General features: G+C 47.6%; 1 protein-coding gene across 1 annotated transcript in view; it reads left to right on the plus strand.

Annotated features, from left to right (window-relative positions):
• The window catches only part of BTBD11 (BTB domain containing 11), a 313,797-nt gene that overhangs the window by 233,289 nt on the left and 60,057 nt on the right, over positions 1–20,451 (plus strand). The window contains exon 4 of the mRNA XM_042947621.1: positions 3,555–3,707. Within this exon, the coding sequence (XP_042803555.1) occupies positions 3,555–3,707 (153 nt within the window). The remainder of the gene's footprint in view (positions 1–3,554; positions 3,708–20,451) is intronic.

Genomic DNA, 20,451 nt, shown 5'->3' on the forward strand with positions numbered 1-20,451 from the left:
GATGGGATGGTGGCTGCCTTGGAAAAACAACCCAGAGGAGAGTCCTCTGAGCGCTCGGGGCTGGTTTCTACAGCGACGGAGACATGGTGACAAAAATAAGTCCGGCTCACCTGAGACAGTAGAATCCTATTCAATTCCAAGTCAGTGTGTGTTTATTGAGTGCCTGATTCAGTTTAGGTGATGGAGAGAACGAGAGAATGAGGGCGACAGCCTAAGCAGCAGGCTGACTCAGGCAGAAATTCCCTGGGAGACTGCCTCCCAGATCCATGGGTCCAGAAACTCGATTGTATCCATTGTACCCGGTAGGAAATCGGTAAATCTTTGTCTGTCTGGTGAACAAGTATTTATTAAGTGCTTCCAGCCTGCCAGGGCCGTCCTGGGGCCGTGGCTGAATCAGTGAATCTAGCAGGCCCATGTCCCTGCCCCCAGTGGAGTTTACATTCTTCTACTGGGGCATCTGCAAGGCCAGTGGGTAAGGTCAGTGGAATGGGGTCTATTATAGGAGGGGTCCACTGGGAGTGGATAATCAGGAGGAATGTTTAGGGTAGGGTAGGACTTGCTCTGTAGTTGGAAGGGTAAGTGGGGTGTGGATTTTTAAAAAGCTGGAGGCCTTACAGACAGGGGACTGAGCTGCGTGGCCGGAAATGAAAATGGTGTGCCATCGAAATTCCATGACCAGATCAGCTCGTTCTTCTGGGGCAACAGGTGCATGCTGGTAACAGAGCACATGTTGGGAAGTTAGACAAGAGAATGTCAGTACCACATGGGGTTATGGCACACAGGCTGTGTACTCAGACATCTTGGCTCTGACTCCTAATTCTCATACTTGCTAACCTTGTAATCCAAGGCATGCTACTTAACCTCAATAAACGTCATTCTCCTGATGGAGAAAATAGGCATAGTCACAACTAGCTTATAGGTTGGTCCTAAGCATTTCAATGAGATCATGAATGGGATTAATTGAGAACGACTGTAAAAAGCTTAGCTGTTGAATGTTAACATTGGATATACAGCTTGCTTTCTAGGCAAACTGGAACTCGCCACCAAAAACTTGGTAGGGAGCTCAGGATGCCTGTATACAGTGAGCAGTTTGTTGCCTTGGCAACCCTCCATTTAAGGACCCTTTTTCCACCCCGTGGCAGCCATGCTGGACTGAATGGCAGCACTGGGGTCAAGGTGAGGCAGGAGAGGTGCCTAGAACATATTTGCATGACCTGGCCTCCTTCAATTTTGCACCCTGAGTGCCCTGCTTGCCTCAGCCTAACCATGGTTCTGCCGAATACAGGAAACATTTTTGGTCTGCAGGTTTGTGTGAAATCTGCATTTCTCAAAGTGTGTTCTTTGGTCTACTTAAATCAGCATCATAGGGGCTGCTTATTAAAATTATATTTGTGGGGGATGCCTGGGTGGCTCAGTCGGTTAAGCGTCCGACTTCGGCTCAGGTGTGACGATCTCATGGTTCATGAGTTTGAGCCCTGCATCAGGCTCTGTGCTGACAGCTCAGAGCTTGGAGCCTGCTTCGGATTCTGTGTCTCCCTCTCTCTCTCTGCCCCTCCCCCACTTGCACTCTGTCTGTCTGTCTCTCTCAAAAATAAAAAATGAAAATAAAAAAATAAAAAATTATATTGGTGGACCTGACAAAATCAGCATCTCTGGAGATGAGGTGGGTGGGGCGGGTGTGCATTTTAACACACACACACGCACACACACACACACACACACACGCACACATTCCCAGGCCCTCCACCAACCCTAGAGCAGAAGTTCTTTGTGTGTGTGTGTGTGTGATAATAATAGCATTATTTTATTTTTTTTATTTTTTATTTTTTAAAATTTACATCCAAATTAGTTAGCATATAGTGCAACAATGATTTCAGGAGTAGATTTCTTAATGCCCCTTACCCACTTAGCCCATCCTCCCCTCCCACAACCCGTCCTGCAACCCTCAGTTTGTTCTCCATATTTATGAGTCTCTTCTGTTTTGTCCCCCTGCCTGTTTTTATATTATTTTTGCTTCCCTTCCCTTGTGTTCATCTGTTCTGTGTCATAAAGTCCTCATATGAGTGAAGTCCTATGATTTTTGTCTTTCTCCGACTGACTAATTTCGTTTAGCATAATACCCTCCAGTTCCATCCATGTAGTTGCAAATGGCAAGATTTCATTTTTTTGATTGCCGAGTAATACTCCATTGTGTATATATGCCACATTTTCTTTATCCATTCATCCATCGATGGACATTTGGGCTCTTTCCATACTTTGGCTATTGTTGATAGCGCTGCTATAAACATGGGGGTGCATGTGCCCCTTCGAAACAGCACACCTGTATCCCTTGGATAAATGCCTAGTAGTGCAATTGCTGGGTCTAGAGCAGTTCTATTTTTAGTTTTTTGAGGAACCTCCATACTGATTTCCAGAGTGGCTGCACCAGCTTGCATTCCCATAGAGCAGAAGTTCTTTGAGTGTGACCCCAGACCAGCAGTATCTACATCACACAGAAACTCATTAGAAATGCAGATTCTTGTCTACCTCCCCAAGCTACTGGATCAGACACCTTGTGGGTGGGGCCCAGCAATCTGTATTTTAACAAGCCCTCCAGATAATTTTGATGTGCAATGAAGTCACCCCGTGGGGGGTGGGGGGGGTGGGGGGTTGGGAGTGGGGGGGGTGGTAAAAACTGCTAGTATCCAGCCCCATCCTAGATGAATTCAATCAGAATCCCTGAGATAGGGCTCCCCGGCCAACCCAGCGATCCTAATGGGAGGACAGAGTTTGTAATCATCACTGGAAGAAACAGGAAGTTGGCACAAATGTATTACACTTACAAAAGTACGGTCAGCCAGGGGCAGGGTCTCAGTTAATTCTTGCAACAAGCTGGCCCCTGCTGTGGTCTCGTTAGCTGGTGAGGAACCTGAGACTCCCGGAGCGTCAGGGGGTGTGGCCAGGCCCCCAGGCACCGGCAGTTGTGCTGGCTGTGCTGGGCAGAGCCACCTGGCTCCGGGAAGACTGCGTGGGGTCTTGGATCTTTGCTGTTGGAAGCGTGGTGCTCAGGCAGAGCTGGGGCTGGGAGAGCTCCACGAGGGGAGCCAGGGGAGATGGGAGGGGAGATTTGGAGGACACCTTAGGGCCAGATCCAGAATGGGGAGTCCCAAGTACCAATAACCCCAGGCGTTTTTTGGGTTTTCTACTAAGTGCCAGCCCCTGTGCTTGGTGCTTTAAGTGAGCCATCTCCTGTGTGTTCACATGATCTCTGAGGGCGATAACACTCGCAGGATAGTCACACGGTATCCCTGTTTTGCAGATGAGGAAACTGAGGCCCAAAGACTCCGGAGAGTCTGCCCCGGGGTCGCCGGTGCGGTCACCCGTGCGATCAGGATGTCTCCAAAGGTTCTCCCACCACACGGGGATTCAGAGTCAGGGTCCCCAGGGAAAGCGGGGTGGGGGTGGGGGGGCTCAGGGGCGGGGGTGGGGGGTGGGGGCCGGCGAGCAGGAGGTGGGGCTGAGCCGGCAGCCCCCGCCACCCGGCCGCCCTAACGCTCTCGCGTCCTCCCGCGCAGGCCCTTCCTCGTGCTGCCGCCGCTGATGGAGTGGATCCGGGTGGCCGTGGCGCACGCCGGCCACCGCCGCAGCTTCTCCATGGACAGCGACGACGTCCGCCAGGCGGCCCGGCTGCTGCTGCCCGGCGTGGACTGCGAGCCGCGCCAGCTCAGGTAGGGCCGGGTCGGGGCGCAGCGAGGGGCGTCCTCCCTGGGGGGGGGAGCGGGACCGCCGATCGAGCCCCGCCCGGCGCCCGCCGTGCGCCCCGCAGACGGTTGAAATGACAGACGCGGGCTTGAGGATAAGCGGGTCCCCGCACTTCCAGGGATGGAGGAGGACGGGAGCAAGGCGTGTTGGGAACGCTCAGCTCTTCGATGACCAGTTATCGGCCTGCCTGTTTCTGTTCACATTCTTTGAGTCTCATTCTCCTCCTCTCCCTCCCTCCCTCCCTCTCTCCCTCTTTCCTCACTCCAAGAGAAAGAAATTATGGTCTTCCTGTAGTTTTCCAACAAAATCTTGCACAGTAAAATTGCTGGCTGGGTGAAAGCACATCTCTGCTTTTTCACATCCATAGGGATGGCCGGAGCCCTCTATTTCTGCGCCTGTAACCAGGTCTCTCCCCCATCAGGGTGGGAATTTTTCTTGGGCCACTCGGGACCCCACCCCCCACCCCGTGCATGGGGGCTCATTTTTATCCAAAGCAAAAGAAAGAAAATAAACCACTCAGCTGAGTCAAAACCTGGGTCTAAATGCAAAAAAGCAGGAAGCTCAGAGGTGTGTATGCATGTGTGTGCTGTCTTCCGGGTGGTCATTGTCACTATTTTCTTTCTATTTTTCTTTCTTCCCCCCCTGGCTTTATTAATATATAGTTGACATATAACATTGTGGACCTGTAAGGTGTACAAGGTGTTGGTTTGATACATTTATATATTGCAACATGATTACCACCTTTAAGAGGTTGGCTAACACTTCCATTCCATCACATGATGACCATTTCCTTTTTGTGGTGAGACCATTTAAGACCCACTCTCTTAGCAATAGCAACTTTCAAGTATATGATACAGTATTATTGGCTATAATCACCATACTGTACATTAGATCCCCAGAACTTAGTCATCTTATAACAGGAAGTTGGCACCCTTGGACCAACATGTCCCCATGTCTCCCACCCTCTTGCCCCTGGTAACCACCATTCTGTTCTCCGTCTCTCTCAGCTCTATTTAGAGTCCACATATAAATGAGAGCACACAGTATTTGCCTTTCTCTGTCTGACTTATTTAACTTAGCATAATGCCCTCAAGATCCATCCAAGTTGATGGAAACGCTAGGGTTTCCTTTTTTCTCGTGGCTGAATAATATTCCATTATGTACGTATATATTTTTTTCACATCTTCTTTCTCCATTCATCCATTGATACTTAGGTTGTTTCCATATCTTGGCTATTGTGGCTAATGCTGTATTTGAACGTGGGGGTGCAGATGTCTCTTTGCAATCCTGTTTTCATTTCCTTTGGATATCAACCCACAAGTGGGATTACTGTATCACATGGTAGTTCTGTTTTTAATTTTTTGAGGAACTTTCACACTGTTTTCTATCATGGAATGGTGGCTGTACCAATATACATTTCCACCAAGAGTGCGCAAGGGTTCCCTTTTCTCCACATCCTCACCAACACTTGTTATTTCTTAGCTTTTGGATAGCTAGCCATTCTAACAAGGGTGTGCTGATAACCCATTGTGATTTTGATTTGCATTCCTGAGCATGTGGGGTTTCTAAACAGTATGGTGTTTTTTTTCCCCTTAGTGTGTGAGGTCTCTGAGTTCTTGGGTGTCTGTGTCCCTGAGTGTAATGTTTCTGAGCTGTTGGGGGTCTGTATCCCAGATTTGGGGTCTCCCAGCCATTTAATATGGTCCACGCAGGATTGGAAGTCCCTCGATTCTTTGTGGGTTCTGCATCCTGGATGTGTGGACTCTGAACCCAGAGTGAGAGTTCTCTGAGCTGTTTAAAGGGTCTGTATCAATGTGTGAGATCTACTGGCTGGTTGGAGCCTTTGTTCTTGAGGGCCCTGAACTGGCTGGCTGTTTCCCCAGGTGTAAGGTCTCTGGCTATATGGGAGTTTGTATTCTCGGTATATGATCTGCAAGGCAGCTTCAGGTATGTGTCCAAGGTATGTCTATCTGTAGGTCTCTGTGCTGTTTCTGTATCTGTTTTCAGATTGTGAGGTCTCTGAAGTATTAGCCAGTCTGTACACGGAGTATAGCATTCTGAACACTTGGGTATGTGCGTCCGATAGAGTGAATCCCTTGAGCCATTTGCAGGTCTTTGCAGGTCTATGTTTATGAGCTGTGTGGGCATCTTTGTTCAGAGTATGAGAGCTCTGAGACATTTGGGTGTCTTGTCCGAGGTGTGAGCTATTGAGCAGTTTGAGGGTCTTCATGTCAGAGTTTGAGGTCTCTGAGTTGTTTGTTAAATGTTTCACATCCATCTGCTATTGGGGATTTGTGAGGAAGAGTGGAGTTTCTGAACTTTTTGGTGGTCTGTGTTTCAAGATACGAATCTAAAATATGTAAAGAACTCATACAAGTCAGTAACAAAAAAACAATCTGATTATAAAATGGGCAGAAGATCTGAATAGGCATATTCCCAAAGAGGACGTCCAGATGGCCACCAAGCACATAAAGAGTTACTCCTCATCCAGAAAATGCAAATCAGACCCACAGGGAGATACCCCCTGACACCAGTCAGAATGACTATTAGCAAAAAGACAAGAAACAGGTGTCGGCGAGGATGTGGAGGAAAAGGAACCCTCATGCAGCGTTGGTGGAAATGCAGACTACGGCAGCCACCGTGGAAAACGGTAATGGAGGTGCCTCAAAAAATTAAAATTAGGGTTACCACAGGATGCGGCAATGCCACATTGCTGGGTATCCAGCTGAAGAAACAAAAACACGAATTGGAAAAAATACATATCCCTATGTTTACTGCACATTATTTATAAGCTAAAACATGGAGACAACCTATGTCCATCGATCGATGAATGGATAAACAAGATGTGGTGTTTATACACAGTGGAATACGATGCAGCCATAAAAACCAATGAAATCTTGGTTTGCAACAACATGGACGGACCTTGAGGGTATTAGGCTAAGTGAAATGAGTCAAACAGAGAAAGACAAATACCACATGCTTTCACTTATGTGTGGAATCTAGGGAAAAAAAAAAAACAAAACCCAGACTCATAGATACAAAAAACAGATTAGTGGCTGCCAGAGGAGGGTAATGAGCAGCGGGCAAAATGGGTAAAGGGGATTAAAAAGTTCTGGGGCGCCTGGATGGCTCAGCTGGTTAAGTCTCTGACTTCAGCTCAGGTCATGATCTCGCGGCCTGTGAGTTTGAGCCCCACGTCAGGCTCTGTGCTGACAGCTGGGATCCTGAAGCCTGCTTCGGGTTCTGTGTCTGCCTCTCAATCTGCCCTTTCCTCACTCACACTCTGTCTCAAAAATGAATTGTTCAAAAACAATTTTTAAAAAAAGTACAGGCTTCTAGTTATAAAATAAGTAAGTCACAAGGATGAAGAATATAGTCAGTAATATGTATTAACTGGGGCGCCTGAGTGGTTCAGTCGATTGAGTGTCCGACTTCGGTTCAGGTCATGATCTCACAGTTCGTGAGTTTGAGCCCCGCGTTGGGTTCTGGGCTGACAGCTCAGAGCCTGGAGCCTGCTTCGGATTCTGTGTCCCCCTCTCTCTCCGCCCCACCCCTGCTTGTGCTCTCTCTCTTTCAAAAATGAATAAACATATAAAAAAATTTTTAATAATAATAATAATACGTATTAACTTTGTAAGATGACAGATGGTAACCACACTTATGGTGGTGACTATTTCACAATGTATAACAAGTGTTAAATCACTGTATTATGTATATCTGAAGCTAATATAATACATCGGTCATGCCTCAAAAAATAAAAATAAATTTAGAAAACACCTTAGGACAGACATCTTCAAAGATTTCAGAGGCCTCACACCCTGAACACATACTCGAGATACTTCAGAGGCAAACTTTGAAACCCACACCGTAATGAGTTTGCAGACCTCATACCTTGAATACAGAAGCCCAGAGGCCACAGATTCAAACTTGGAACACAAACCCTCAAAGAGCTTAGAGACTTCACACACTGAACACACATTGTGAAAGACTTTGAACTCATACATAGTCACTATTTTCAAATCCCCACTGTGCACCCAATGAGAAACTGCCCTTCCTCTGAAATCCATCTGGCCCAATCGTGTGACCAGGCCACAGAGATTTCCACCCTTCTGATCTGATTGGGGTCTTCCAGGAAATAGAGGGTTTACAGCATAAAGCAGAGCCCGCCCCCACCCCGGAGACCCCAGAGATGCCCCTTGGCCCAGGAACATACGGGGGGCTGATCAAGTCACCATTGCTGGCCTTTATTAAATGCTTTACCATATTCTGGGCACTGTTTGAAGTGCTTTACACAGATTCATTAATATCTAATATTCTCCAAACCTTACGAAGTGGATACTGTTATTATGTCCACTTTACAGATAAGGAAACCGAGGCACAGATAGGTTAAGTAACATGCCCCAGGTCATAGGACTCGTAAGTGGTGAAGCCAGGACGTGGATTTAGGTGCCCCAGACCCCCAGGCCCGTAGTTCTAACCACTCAGGTTTCTGTCTAGGCAGCTCCTGCCTACACTGTCCTCCCATAAGGGATGACCTTGTCACCTAGAATAACGGCAGGTCTTGGGGAGATGCCAAGGGGCGGCTATTTATTTAGCACCTACTGTGCGCCAGTTCTCTCCCCATTTTACAGATTAGGAGGCTGTTGGTGGGACACTTTATAGATGGAGGTACCAGGGGTGGGATCCTTGTGGCTCATGCTCCAAAGCCCATCCTTTGCCCACTAGACTCCCCTGCTCCCTGTGTCCTCGGGGTGGCACCTTATCTGTCTGCTTTCTCCCACCACCCTTGCCTGCCATCACCAGCTGGAATCTGACTTGACCTTGAGGCTCAAGCTCTTCTCTTTGCAACAGTCCTGAGTCTGCTGGGTGTCAGGGAAAGTAAGGTATTGGACACCTACTCTGTGCCAGGCACTGTCTTCGTGGCATGCAGTCGCCAACAATTGTGCAAGGCAGACTTTTTTATCCCATTTTACAGATAGGAAGGCTGAGGCTAATGGAGGTAGTGGAACTTGCCTGAAGTCACACAGCTACTGTGAGGCAGATGAGTTCTAGAATGGAGGACCTGGCCAGTGGAGGTAACAACAGTGTCTCCTTGGCTCTCTCCCCTCCCCCCACTCCCAGACATTCACCTTCCAAGTTGCCAGGTAGGCTCCAGGTTCTGAGCCCAGCCCAGCTGAGCCCACTTCTCTAAGTAAACAGCCCTAGAAAAGTGCGGGTCATTGGGGCTTCTAACAAACGCAGGAACTTGGGATCTCGGTGTTGGTGACTAGAGTGTCAGTGACTATTAGCACATATAATTACCTACCAGCTGGCCGAGGTTTCCTGGTGGGAGGCAGCCTGGATACCAGCTGGGACAGAGCAACCAGAGTCAAGGATTCTCAGGTCTGATGCTAGTACAGCCATTGATTTTCAGAGTGACCTTGGCCAAATGCTGCTGGAGTTCTGCTTTTGTCTTTATTCGGCTACAGTAAAGCCTCACCATGGTGATGGGGTTTATTCAAAAGGAACACCATTTGATGCGGCTGCAGTTTGTAAGCTGACAGGGGTGACCCATTTATTCTTCCTTAATTAAAATATCAGATAATGTAAACCTGGGAAATTCAGCCTTTTATTTCTTCTCTTTTTCCTCTCCTTTGGGAGGTGGGGGAGGGGGCCCGTAGAATAAAAGAAAGAACAAATAATACATGCGGGCAGGGTTTTACATTTTCTTATTAATAATTGGTCTTGAAACAGTTTAGAAATACAAAGAGTAAATCCTGTTTATTTCCCTGTATTTGTAAGAGGCAATTTTTCTGCTCCAGAGTGGGGCTGTGTTAAAATAATGATAATAAGGGATGTTCTCAAATCCTATCTTAGCTGATCAACAGCATCTACCAACAGGATTTAGGGGTTATTAGAACGATGAGCTCACTCCAGGAAACAGTTACTTTTTGCAAGTATTTCTTAAAGTCAAAACAGATTTTGAGCTGTCCCAGAATGGATAAGTTTAGGGAGCAGTAAGGCGCGAAGGGTATCAGGATGGGATTCAGGAGACCAGGGTCGTTACGTTCTTTCCTTCCCTCTTTTGTTACATTTACTGAGACCTTACTAGGTGCCAAATGACACTCTCGATGCTCTCATCTGGGTCTGCTGCTGTGTAACAGGTGACTTCGCCCATCTCACAGGACAAGTTTGCTTCGTGAGGTGGGGAACCCCAGAAGGGAGCCGAGTATGAATTTAATGAATTGAACCCTGCTTGACCTCTACTTTAAAAAAAAATATTTTTTTTTTAAATTTTGAGAGACTGAGCATGAGTTGGGGATGTGCAGAGGTGGAGGGAGACCCAGAACCTGAAGCGGGCTCCAGGGTCTGAGCTGTCAGCACAGAGCCCGATGCAGGGCTCGAACTCAATGAACCTCGAGATCATGACCTGAGCCAAAGTGAGATGCTTAACCAACTGAGCCACCCAGGCGCCCCTGATCTACTGCTTTTAACCCTTCTCAGGTCTCCTGGACACCTTTTGAGGTTAACAGGCTTTTGCCATTTGTCCAGTTTGGGTCAAACTGGGTTCTAAGGTGAAGGTTGCACCCCAACAGTACCTGTCCTAAAATCCTGGTGCCTCCCACATAGCCTCTAATGACAGCTGGAGGTTCAGGTTTGTTTATCAATATGTATGGGGGTGCTGGTGGTCCGTGACGCCCTGTGGGAGGCATAGGGAGGCCACGTCAGGGCCACAGCATCTGGTGATCCCCGAGTCACCTAGGAGACAGGCATTGTGCTGCTGGAGCTGTTGGCCCTCTTTCCCATGAACATCTGTGGCCCTTTAAGAAGAGTATCGCCCCGTGAGGGGACTTCCGGCCCTTGTGTCAGAAGGAGAGATGCTCTCCATCATTCTCCACCCATCTGTATGGAACCAGGCCTTGTTCTGGGCTCGGGGTGGGGGGGGTGGGGTGGTGGAGACAAGGACCCCAGGACTTAGGCACCGCTGGGGAAATGCAGGCAATAAACAACAGTGACAAATGGGCAAGATGATCTCACATAGTCTGAGTGTTGCAAAGACAGGGAAGCAGTGTGGGGTAGATAGGGATTGAGGAGGGAGGGGCGGACGGTCGGTATTCAGAGAGCACCTTGGGCTCCCAAGGGGAAAGACAGTGCCACACTCCTGATTTAAAGGTACACTGGTATCTTAGGCAGAAGACCGGGAAAAAAACTGGGGGGAAAGGGTTCCATCCGGAGCCACATCCACGCCAGCCATTTCCCTCCGTCATTTCCATATCCACCTCTGAATCCAGACCTGGAGGCCTCCCCATTCCCTCCCTCAGAAGGTCACCTGTGGAAGTGGAGCACCTGGGCCCTGGCATGGCTCTGTGGGCCCCGGAAGGCTCCCCAGCCTCTCACCGAGTCAAGAGCTGTTCTCTCTTCTTCCTTGGAGTGCCCTTGTCCTTGATTGGCTCTGGAAAATTCCTGCAGCTCCCCACGGCCTCTCCAGAGGGGCTGGCATTGGAAGGGCAGCCACAGAATGCCAGTCCCTTCCTCACCTCCAGCGGACATTAAATCTATGCTTCAGGCTCCATGGTGACCTGGTGGAACCACTGCTGTCCCCACACTGATGTCAGTGCATTAGCGCCTCCTGGAAGACCGGAAACTGCCCTCTCCCTGATCCCAGGAGAGTCCCGGTGAGGCTAGCTGTTCTCCCCTAACAGTATCAGGGACAGGCCATGAAGCCTGCTCCAAGAGCTGAGCTAGCAAGGCTGTCCTGCTCCCAGCGGACACAGACCGAACACCTTCTGTGTGGCTGACATCCCATGTGTGTCCCCCATGGCCAGGCGGGGGAGAGGCATGTCCCCAAGTAATTACAGAAAATTCTGGTAACTGTTATAGGGCAGTAAAGATCTGGCTCCAGGAGAGCTGGAAACATACGAGGTAGCTTCGATCTGAATGCTGACGAATGAACAGATTGATCAGGTGGAGAAAGTGAAGAGAGGAGAGGAAGGGAAGTCAGTCTACACGGAGGGGACCACACAGGGGTCCTCAGGGTTGGAGCTCGGGTTGGAGGAAACCTAAGGAATTCACACCATTCAAGCACCACCCCCCTGAGCACCTCCTGCAGGCCAGGCTCCGGACCAGGCACCGAAAATAGGGCTGAGCTCATCTGACTGTATATGCGGGACATAGGAGCCGTCACAGACTTTTAAGCAGGGAGATGACATCAGATTTGTAGTTTAGAAGGAAGGGCTGGTGGCTGTGTGGATAATGGGCTGAGGCGCGCAGGGGTGGGGCCAGAGTCCAGAAGCTGTTTCGGGAACCCAGGTGAGAGCCGCAGGCAGCCGGACTGAGAGGTGGGGGGGGCCGGAGACCCAGTGAAGGTGGAAGCAGCAGGACTTGGTGATGTATGTGGGGTGAGGGAGTGAGGGGTATCAGGCATGGCTCTGGCAGCCGTGGGCTGGGGTGTTTGGTGTTTCCTGGGGACAGAGGTCCAGTTTGGGAAGATGAGCAAGTCCCCAGGACGGACAGTGGTGATGGTGTCATGACGATAGGAATGTACTTCATGCCACCGAATGCGCACACTTTAAAATGCTTAAAGCGGTAAATCAGTGTTGTATATATTTGACCACAATTTCTTTCAATGGCTGTCGTGTGTTACCAAATGAAAGAGACGATGCAGGATAGTGTCTAAGGTGTCACCCTTGTGTGAAGTATGCACGTGTATTTGCTATCCATGTTGGGCTGTCGCTGGAAGGGTAGATATGAAGCCAGTAACCAGGGTCATATCCACACTCGCGGAGGAGAACTGGAAAATGAGTGTATGGGACTCCTGTGGCTGCTGTAACAAAATACCATGGGCAGGACGTCTTAAAACAACAGACACGTTGGTCTGGAGGCCAGAAGTCCAAAATCAAGGGCCATGTTCCTTCCAGATTGTCTGGAGGAGGATCCTTCCTTTCTTCTTCCAGCTTCTAGAAAAGCCAGCTATTCCTTGGCTTGTGGCAACACAACCCCAGTCTCTGCCTCCTCCTCACATGGCCTTCTCTCTGTCCAGATTTTCATCTTATAGGGACACCAGTCATGTTGGATTGGGACCCACCCCCGTGACCACATCTTGATTTGCTTACATCTAGAAAGACCCTATTTCCAAGTAAAGTCACATTCACATGTAAAGGGGTGGAGGGTTAGGACATCAACATATTGAAAGGGGACATAATTCAACCCATCACACTGGGGGACAGAGACGGCAGGGAAACCCATGTGACTGTTGCATTCTGTAGCATGTGGTAACCTATTCCCCTCACCAAATTTTTTACATTAAAGATTCACCCTGAGGTTTCTGTCTTGGGAGGGTGTGTAGCTTAGGGATGCTTTTAACAAATAGAGGACAAGGACAATATGAGCTAAGTAATAATGGATTCAGTTTTGAAAATGTCAAAGACAAGTTGCCATGCCAGCTGGTTGTCTGCAGAAATGAGAGAGTCCATGTAGGGCTTCTCCACCAGAGCAAGGTTGCCAGTGAGTCAGGTGCTCCCCGAGCATCTAACAGAGAGGAAGCAGAGCTCAGTGGTTAAGAGTGTAGGCCTTGCAGCCTGACTACCTGGGTTTGAGTCCTGGCTTGACCATTTACTCTCCATATGACCTTAAGCAAGTTGCTTACCTCTCTGGCCCTCAGTTTCTATATCTGCAAAATGGGGACAACCATATGCCCACCTCATGAAGTTGTAGCAAGGATCAAGTAAAATAATATGTATTTATTAGCACCATGTAGCATGTAAACCACGTAGTATACTTGCGTCATAGTAAATGCACATCGGATATTAGCGATTATCTTTATTTCTCCACTCTGGACCCAGAAGGTTACCTCCTGGTTACCAAAAACAATAGCCTCAGCTTCCTCTAGTAGAGAGCAGAAATAAGTGTCTCAATGCATGTGGTAGTATACCATCTGGGATGTGGTTTGTAGCCCAGGCTGAGGCCTCTACCCTCCTCTCTCTGCTGGTGAGCCAGCCCCCCGAGGGTGCAGGAAGAGATTCAACCCGGCCAACTGGCCAGGGGGCCACTCTCCCACCCCAGTGACAAGTAGGAGATTTTGAAGGCCATCAATGGTTAGACAACCACACTTCTTCAAAGCAATCGAGCACCCATCACCAGCTGCATTTGTGACCTGAGGTGGGGTCAGTAGTGAGGAGAGACAGCAGAAGGAAAGGAGAATGTATGTGGCAGATATGGCCCCCCATTGGCAGGGCCTTGCCCCAAGTGAGCAGAAGTTAGGGAAGAGGTTAGGGGGCATAGAATATTCTAGAAGATAGGGTCTTGCAGCATGGACTTTATCTCAGACAGCTGGCTTACTTGGCTAGGGCAGATATCAGATACCTGAGGGGCGCCTGGGTGACTCAGTCAGTTAAGCATCCGACTTCGGCTCAGGTCATGATCTCACAGTTCATGGGTTCAAGCCCCGCATCGGGCTCTGTGCTGACAGCTCGGAGCCTGGAGCCTGGAGCCTGCTTCAGATTCTGTGTCTCCCTCTCTCTCTGCCCCTTCCCCACTCACACTCTGTCTCTCTGTCTCTCAAATACAAATAAACATTTTAAAAAAAGAAGAGGAAGAAGAAGAAATCAGATACCTGAATTCTGGGGCCTACCACAGAGCTTGACACTTAGTTGGGGCCCAGTAGAATGAATGAATGAACGAATGAATGATGCAGAAGGTTGTTACTGTGCTGCTACTGTACTAAATGACTAAGACTTTTCCTGGCCTGACACAGATGGGAACAGGCTTCGACATGGGAGACGTGGGTAAGCAAGTGTGGAGCTCAAAGAGAGGTCGCACTAAGGAGGCCTTTGGGGGCAACGCTGGCAGATGGGTGGCCACTGATGTCACAGGATGCGGGTGAGAGCGTCCCAAGGAAGGGACTGAAGAAGAGGCCTCACCGTGACACGAGGGAAGAGAGGCCCTAGGCCACAGAAGAGACAGCGGTCACCAAGGGAACCGAGACAGAGAGGGCTCACCGGAACCCCAGGTTGCTGTGCCAGCACAGAAGATGCAGACGAGAGGATGTCACCGGGCATGCCGGTGAGGGGAGCACAGCACCCTTTGATTTCTGCAGCCTGGCGTGGGCAGAAACCATATTGCAGGCGACAGACAGTTTGCCAACACTTGGAATTTGTTCTGAGCTTTCCAAGTGTTAAAAGCAAAACAGAAACACAGTTGATGCTTCACGGCAACACAGAGAACTACATCTTAAATGGCATTTGGGGCTCGCTTCCAAATTGGAGCTTCCGATCCCAGCTGGCAGTTGTGAGGGTGTGTACTTTGTTTGCCATATGGGATTTGGCTTCCTGGGAACAGGGACCTTTTTTTGTTTTGTTTTGTTTGGCCTCCTCTTGAGTCTGTTAAATTTCTGTCCAGGGTGCTTTATTTACTTATCTGCTAGCAAATCTCTCAAATTCTAGTTTAAAATAATACTTAACACAGGAATATTCTCTTCCCTTAGCAATTAGGCAACCGGTACTGATTCAAAGGCATGTACTTAGTACAAAGTACTTTGTTCAAAACCATGACAACAAAGGTGCTTTGGGTAAGAGCAAAGGAGCGGGTCCCAATCACTCAGCAAGTTTCTAGGCACCACGATGTTCTGTTGTCTGTGCCATTTTTCCAGAATGAACTTCCTTTTCATCAGCTCATTAAATTTCTCTATAAAACATTAAGAATCACCAGACTTGATGATCTCCAAAGGCCTGTCTAGCCCTGAAGATTATTCAGTCTTGTGGCCTAACATTAGGCATGCACACGGGAATGACACTTTTACCTGTGGGGGGAACTGAGGCATGCAGAAGGTGAAAGAAACGGGTAGAGGTTCAGCTCATGGTCTCTCCTGTATGTTAGCAGATGACAGAAGAACTAACAATCAAGAACCTGCCTGGGCCAGACACTGTCCTGGGTGCTTCTTGTGCTCTGCTCCATTCAGCTCTCTGAAAGGGCTCGATTTTCCTTTGCACATCTGAGAACACTGGGGCTCCAGGAGGTTCATAAACCTACCCACTATCACATGTAGAATGTGTCCTGTCTTGGATTTGAACCAAGTCTGTCTACAGACTCCAAAGCCCCGTTCTCTCTGCTGAAGGGGGTAGCTCCAGTCAAAGAATCAACATCAGGAAGTGTGAAAGTAACTTTGAATGAGGCCCACCTCGTACAGTCTCCAGCCTTAGAATCTCTTAGAAATTCAGATGCCGGACGCCTGGGTGGCTCAGTCAGTTAAGCGTCCGACTTCGGCCCAGGTCGTGATCTCAAGGTTTGTGAGTTCGAGTGCCGCATTGGGCTCTGTGCTGACAGCTCGGAGCCTGGAGCCTGCTTCGGATTCTGTGTCTCCCTCTCTGTCTCTGCCTCTCCCCCACTCATGCTCTGTCTGTCTCTCTCTTTCTCGCTCAAAAATAAACTAACATTAAAAAAAAAAGATGAAGAAATTCAGGTGCATGGCAGCCTCTTGTGCAAATCTAACATAGCGTTGACCAGTGCCAAAGATGCCTGTGAAGGCTTAACGTGGAAATATGCTACCACATGGTCCAGAAATCTATGAAGAGGGCTGAGCCTCACTTATAATCCTGAAGTGCATTCAAAACCACACCTAGGCATGCCTTTCACACTCATCAGGTCAGCACAAAAGTGACAGTCTGATGATACCAGATTTGAGCAAAGATCTAGAACAGTCAGAACTCCTATACAGCACTGAAGGGGACTCTGAGTCCACTTTCAAGGAAACTTGGAAACACATAATTCTACTCTTAGGTTTATACCCTAGAGAAACTCCTCCACATGGAAATCAGGTGTTCATCTTGTGTTTATAATTGAAAAAATGAAGAAAGGGGAAAAGAAACAAGCTGTCTACAAGAGAAGAAGTAAATGTTCATTCAATGGCATACCAAGTAGCAAGGAAAATAAATGAACCAGATCTACATGTTATTACACAGTCAAATCCCAGAAATGTAATATTGTGTTAAAAAAAAAAAAAAAAGCAAATTGAGACAGGATTTGTGTAGTGTGCTAACATTTACATAAAGTTTACCAACATGCAAAACAGTCTATATATTATCAGGAATTTAATAAACGCAGTAAAACATCTAAAGCATGCATGAGGATGATAAATTCAAACTGATGAGATAGGGTAATCTCAGGAAGTAGATGAAATGATGGAATCAGGAGGGGGGTCTAAGGGACTTTGTAATTATAATGCTTTATATATTTATAAATATAATTATAATGGTAAGCATATAGGTGGTCATTGTATTGCTTTTTCTTTTATGTGTGCCTAAATTAATTTATTAACAATAAAAGTTACTTAGCCAGTGTTTGCAACAGCATATTTAGAAGGCCAGTTATGGGATATTAATAAGCATTATTTTAAAAAAAGTGTTAAGAGGCTCAAATTTGGGGAACACTGGCAAAGTAAAATTAAATAGGCTTTAAAAAAAAAAACTTTCTCCATGCTTTTAACATGCTGTGTTTCTTATAAATCCCAAAGAGAAGGTTATCCTGTTTAAATATTTTACCATAGAACAAGGGTTGGCAAACCAGAGCTGTCTGCCACCTAGTTTTACAAATAAAATTGCCTGGACAAACAGCCATACCCATTTGCTTATTATATAGCCTGTGGCTGCTTTCACACTTTGCTTTCACACAGTGGCAGAGTTGAGTACTTATGACAGAGACCGTATGGCCCACAAAGCCTAAAATATTTCCTAGTCGGCCTTTTACAGAAATCATTTGTGCACCCATCATAGAGCATCCTATGGGGCTATTGTCACTGGGAATGTTGGAATTGTAACACTCAAACTTTGCTCTCATACCACGGGAATAGGTGTGTGTGTGTTTGTGAAAACTGTTAAATAGAAGACCACTAGCTCTTTCTAGATTCCTTGCGGGATGGGGTGTGTGCTTTTCTCTTTGAATTTCCAGCACCTAACATAATAGGTAGCGGGTACTTAGCACTTGCTGCGTGCTTTCCTGAACTGATTTTAATTTAAAAACCTGCGGAATGGATTCATTAGCATACAGATTCATTAGGTGTAACAGACATGCAAAATACCTGTAGTTTGGATTGGATAAGAGAGGAGTTTAAAATTCTCCCTCGTACAAGAATCCAGGCATAAGCAGTCGGGGCTGTTATGGCGTCTCCACCTCAGGGATCCAGGCACCTTCCCTCTTGTTGCTCCACCATTGTTTAGGTGCTACCTTCCTCTGAGTGGTGCCATATGGCTGGTTCCACCCACCGGGACTTCCTCTCTCCCTCGTGGGCAGAGGAAAAGTAGAAGGATAGAGCAGACCCCAGAGACTGCACACATCACTTCCCCTTACTTCCTGTTGGTCAGCACTTAGTCATTTGGCCACATCTGATCGTCAGGGAGCTGGGGAGTTATCATCTTTCTCTGGGCAGCTAAAAATTCAGGTCCTATAACAATACATGAAGGAGATAAAGAACTCTCTGAGGGACTATAACCAGTCTCTGCCAAAAAGGGATACGTTAAGGCCTTGCCAAAATTAGGGGTGACTCTTTTCTCCAAAGGATAGGCTTTATTTTCGACTCTTTTAAAATAAGCCATGATGCCAAAGCAAGAGATGTGTAATGATGATGCTTCGTCATTTTCTACTCAAAATCACATGACAGCACATTCAGAAATGAGCACACTAGTTTCATTCTCCTGGGTGTTTGTAGCCCTTGCATTTGAGAGACCTCTTTTTTCACATATTTGAATGGACCCAGAATTTGTTTTGCAGGGAGGCAAACACAGTGGGTTTTGCCACTAACTGGCCATCTACTTCTAAAGAGGAGAAAGGTTCCAGGCCCCTTGGGATCTCTCCCAAGGCAGAAAAGATTAGCTGGGAGGAGCACGTGAACTCACACTTTCTTTACCTTATCCGAGTCAGGTTAATGAGCCGGCCCTTCTCTGTACTTTGGTATAGCAGCATTAAACAGCAGGTAGACACCATTTTTGGACAAAGATTTCTCCTAGGAACTTTGCACTGTTACATGTTCCATTCGCTGCAATAATATATACTTTTTCTTCCTTAGAAAGGTGCACAGAGAACTTGGTGTGACTTACTTCAGCACAGAACAGTCTCAATTTGTTCATCTTTTTGCTACCCAAAAGAAAAGGAAAAACTCATCCACTAGGGGACTTGAAGCCTATGAAATGGAATGTGGCTTTTTTGGGAAAGTGTGTTGAGGAGGGGGGCCAGGGGCTGGTATCCAAGTCAGGCCTGTCGTCTTCTGAATTGTCATTTCACGATTCATTTCTGAAGCTACCATTTTATTGTCACGCTTACAGAATCCTGTAATGGGAACCGCTTGATATAGAAGAGACAATGCAAAAAAAAAAAAAAAAATGTTATTACCCTCTCCCAGGATTTCTCAACCTCAACCCGTCTCAACTGTGGACATTTGGGGCTGGATTATTCTTTGTTTGGGGAAGGGGGATGCTGTCCTATGCAATAGCATCAGTCTCCTGTACCTATGAGACAACAGGAGCACCTCATTATTCATGACAACCCAGACTGTCTCCAGACATCGTCAGATGTCCCCTGGGTGACAAAAGCGCCCCTGATTGAGAATTGCCGCCCTACACAAGCCTACAGGTATCCATAGAGAGACTTGCTAAATAACCCTAGCCGAAGACGTGCATTCTGCTCCTAAATGCATCTGTAACTGCTTCAGATTAGTTAACCCTTTTCAGGCTTCCAGTTTCCTGATCTTAGGAAGGTTAGGAGTTGGCCCCAGTGCTCTCTTTCAGCACCGACATTCTGGGATGCTGCAAGCCAAAAGCTGTTAGGTGGGACTTGTATCTGGAATAGGATTTGAAGGAAAGCAGGATACGGGGAGAGGATCTGAAGCGAGGGGCACACTGTGCATGCAGACCAGAAAGCAGTCGGGAGGCTTGTGTGCCGAGTGGGCGGCAGGCCATATTGGCTGGAAGGGCGAGAAAGAAGAAATGGGGGCGCCTGGGTGGCTCAGTCGGCTGAGCATCCGACTTTGGCTCAGGTCATGATCTCACAGTTCATGAGATCAAGCCCCGCACGGGGCTCGCTGCTGTCAGCGCAGGCCCCAGTTCAGATCCTCTGTCCCTTTCTCCCTGCCCCTCCCCCGCTGGCCCTCTCTCAAAACTAAAAAAATAAATAAATAAAAAATAAAAGAAGAAATGGTTGGGTGATGGGGACCTCTCGGGAGGGGCGGTTACAAGAGGGCCTCGAGTTTGAGGCCTGTGAGTGGGAATTTATGTTTCTTTGGCATCCTGCACAGCACCTGGTATCTAGCAGTGACCCAGGCAGCATCAGCATAGAATCTATGTGTTTGTGGAAGACCTTTACTAGAACCGACAGGCAGTGGGCTGGGGCGATAAGAGCTGGGCTCCAGCAACAGCCTTCCCGGTTCAAATCTCAGTCCTACCACCTGGTGGCTCTGTGACCTCGGTGAGTTTCTTAGCCTCTCTGTGCTGTAGTTTCTTCTTCTGAAAGCTGAAGATAAATTGTGTAGGGTTAAAGTAAGGATTAGGTAAGATCATATATATGAATGAGTATCTGTGTGTGTGTATACATACATATTTTACATGTATATACAGACACCCACTCATTCACAGGTGTGTGTAGGATATGTATATATGTGTGTGTGTGTGTGTGTGTGTGTGTGTGTGTGTGTGTGTGTGTGTAAAATGGAAACCGTTCCTGGCACACAATAAATGATATGTGTTTGCT

The sequence above is a fragment of the Panthera leo genome, chromosome B4 (genome assembly GCF_018350215.1).
Source record: "Panthera leo isolate Ple1 chromosome B4, P.leo_Ple1_pat1.1, whole genome shotgun sequence".
Classification (NCBI taxonomy): Eukaryota; Metazoa; Chordata; class Mammalia; order Carnivora; family Felidae; genus Panthera; species Panthera leo.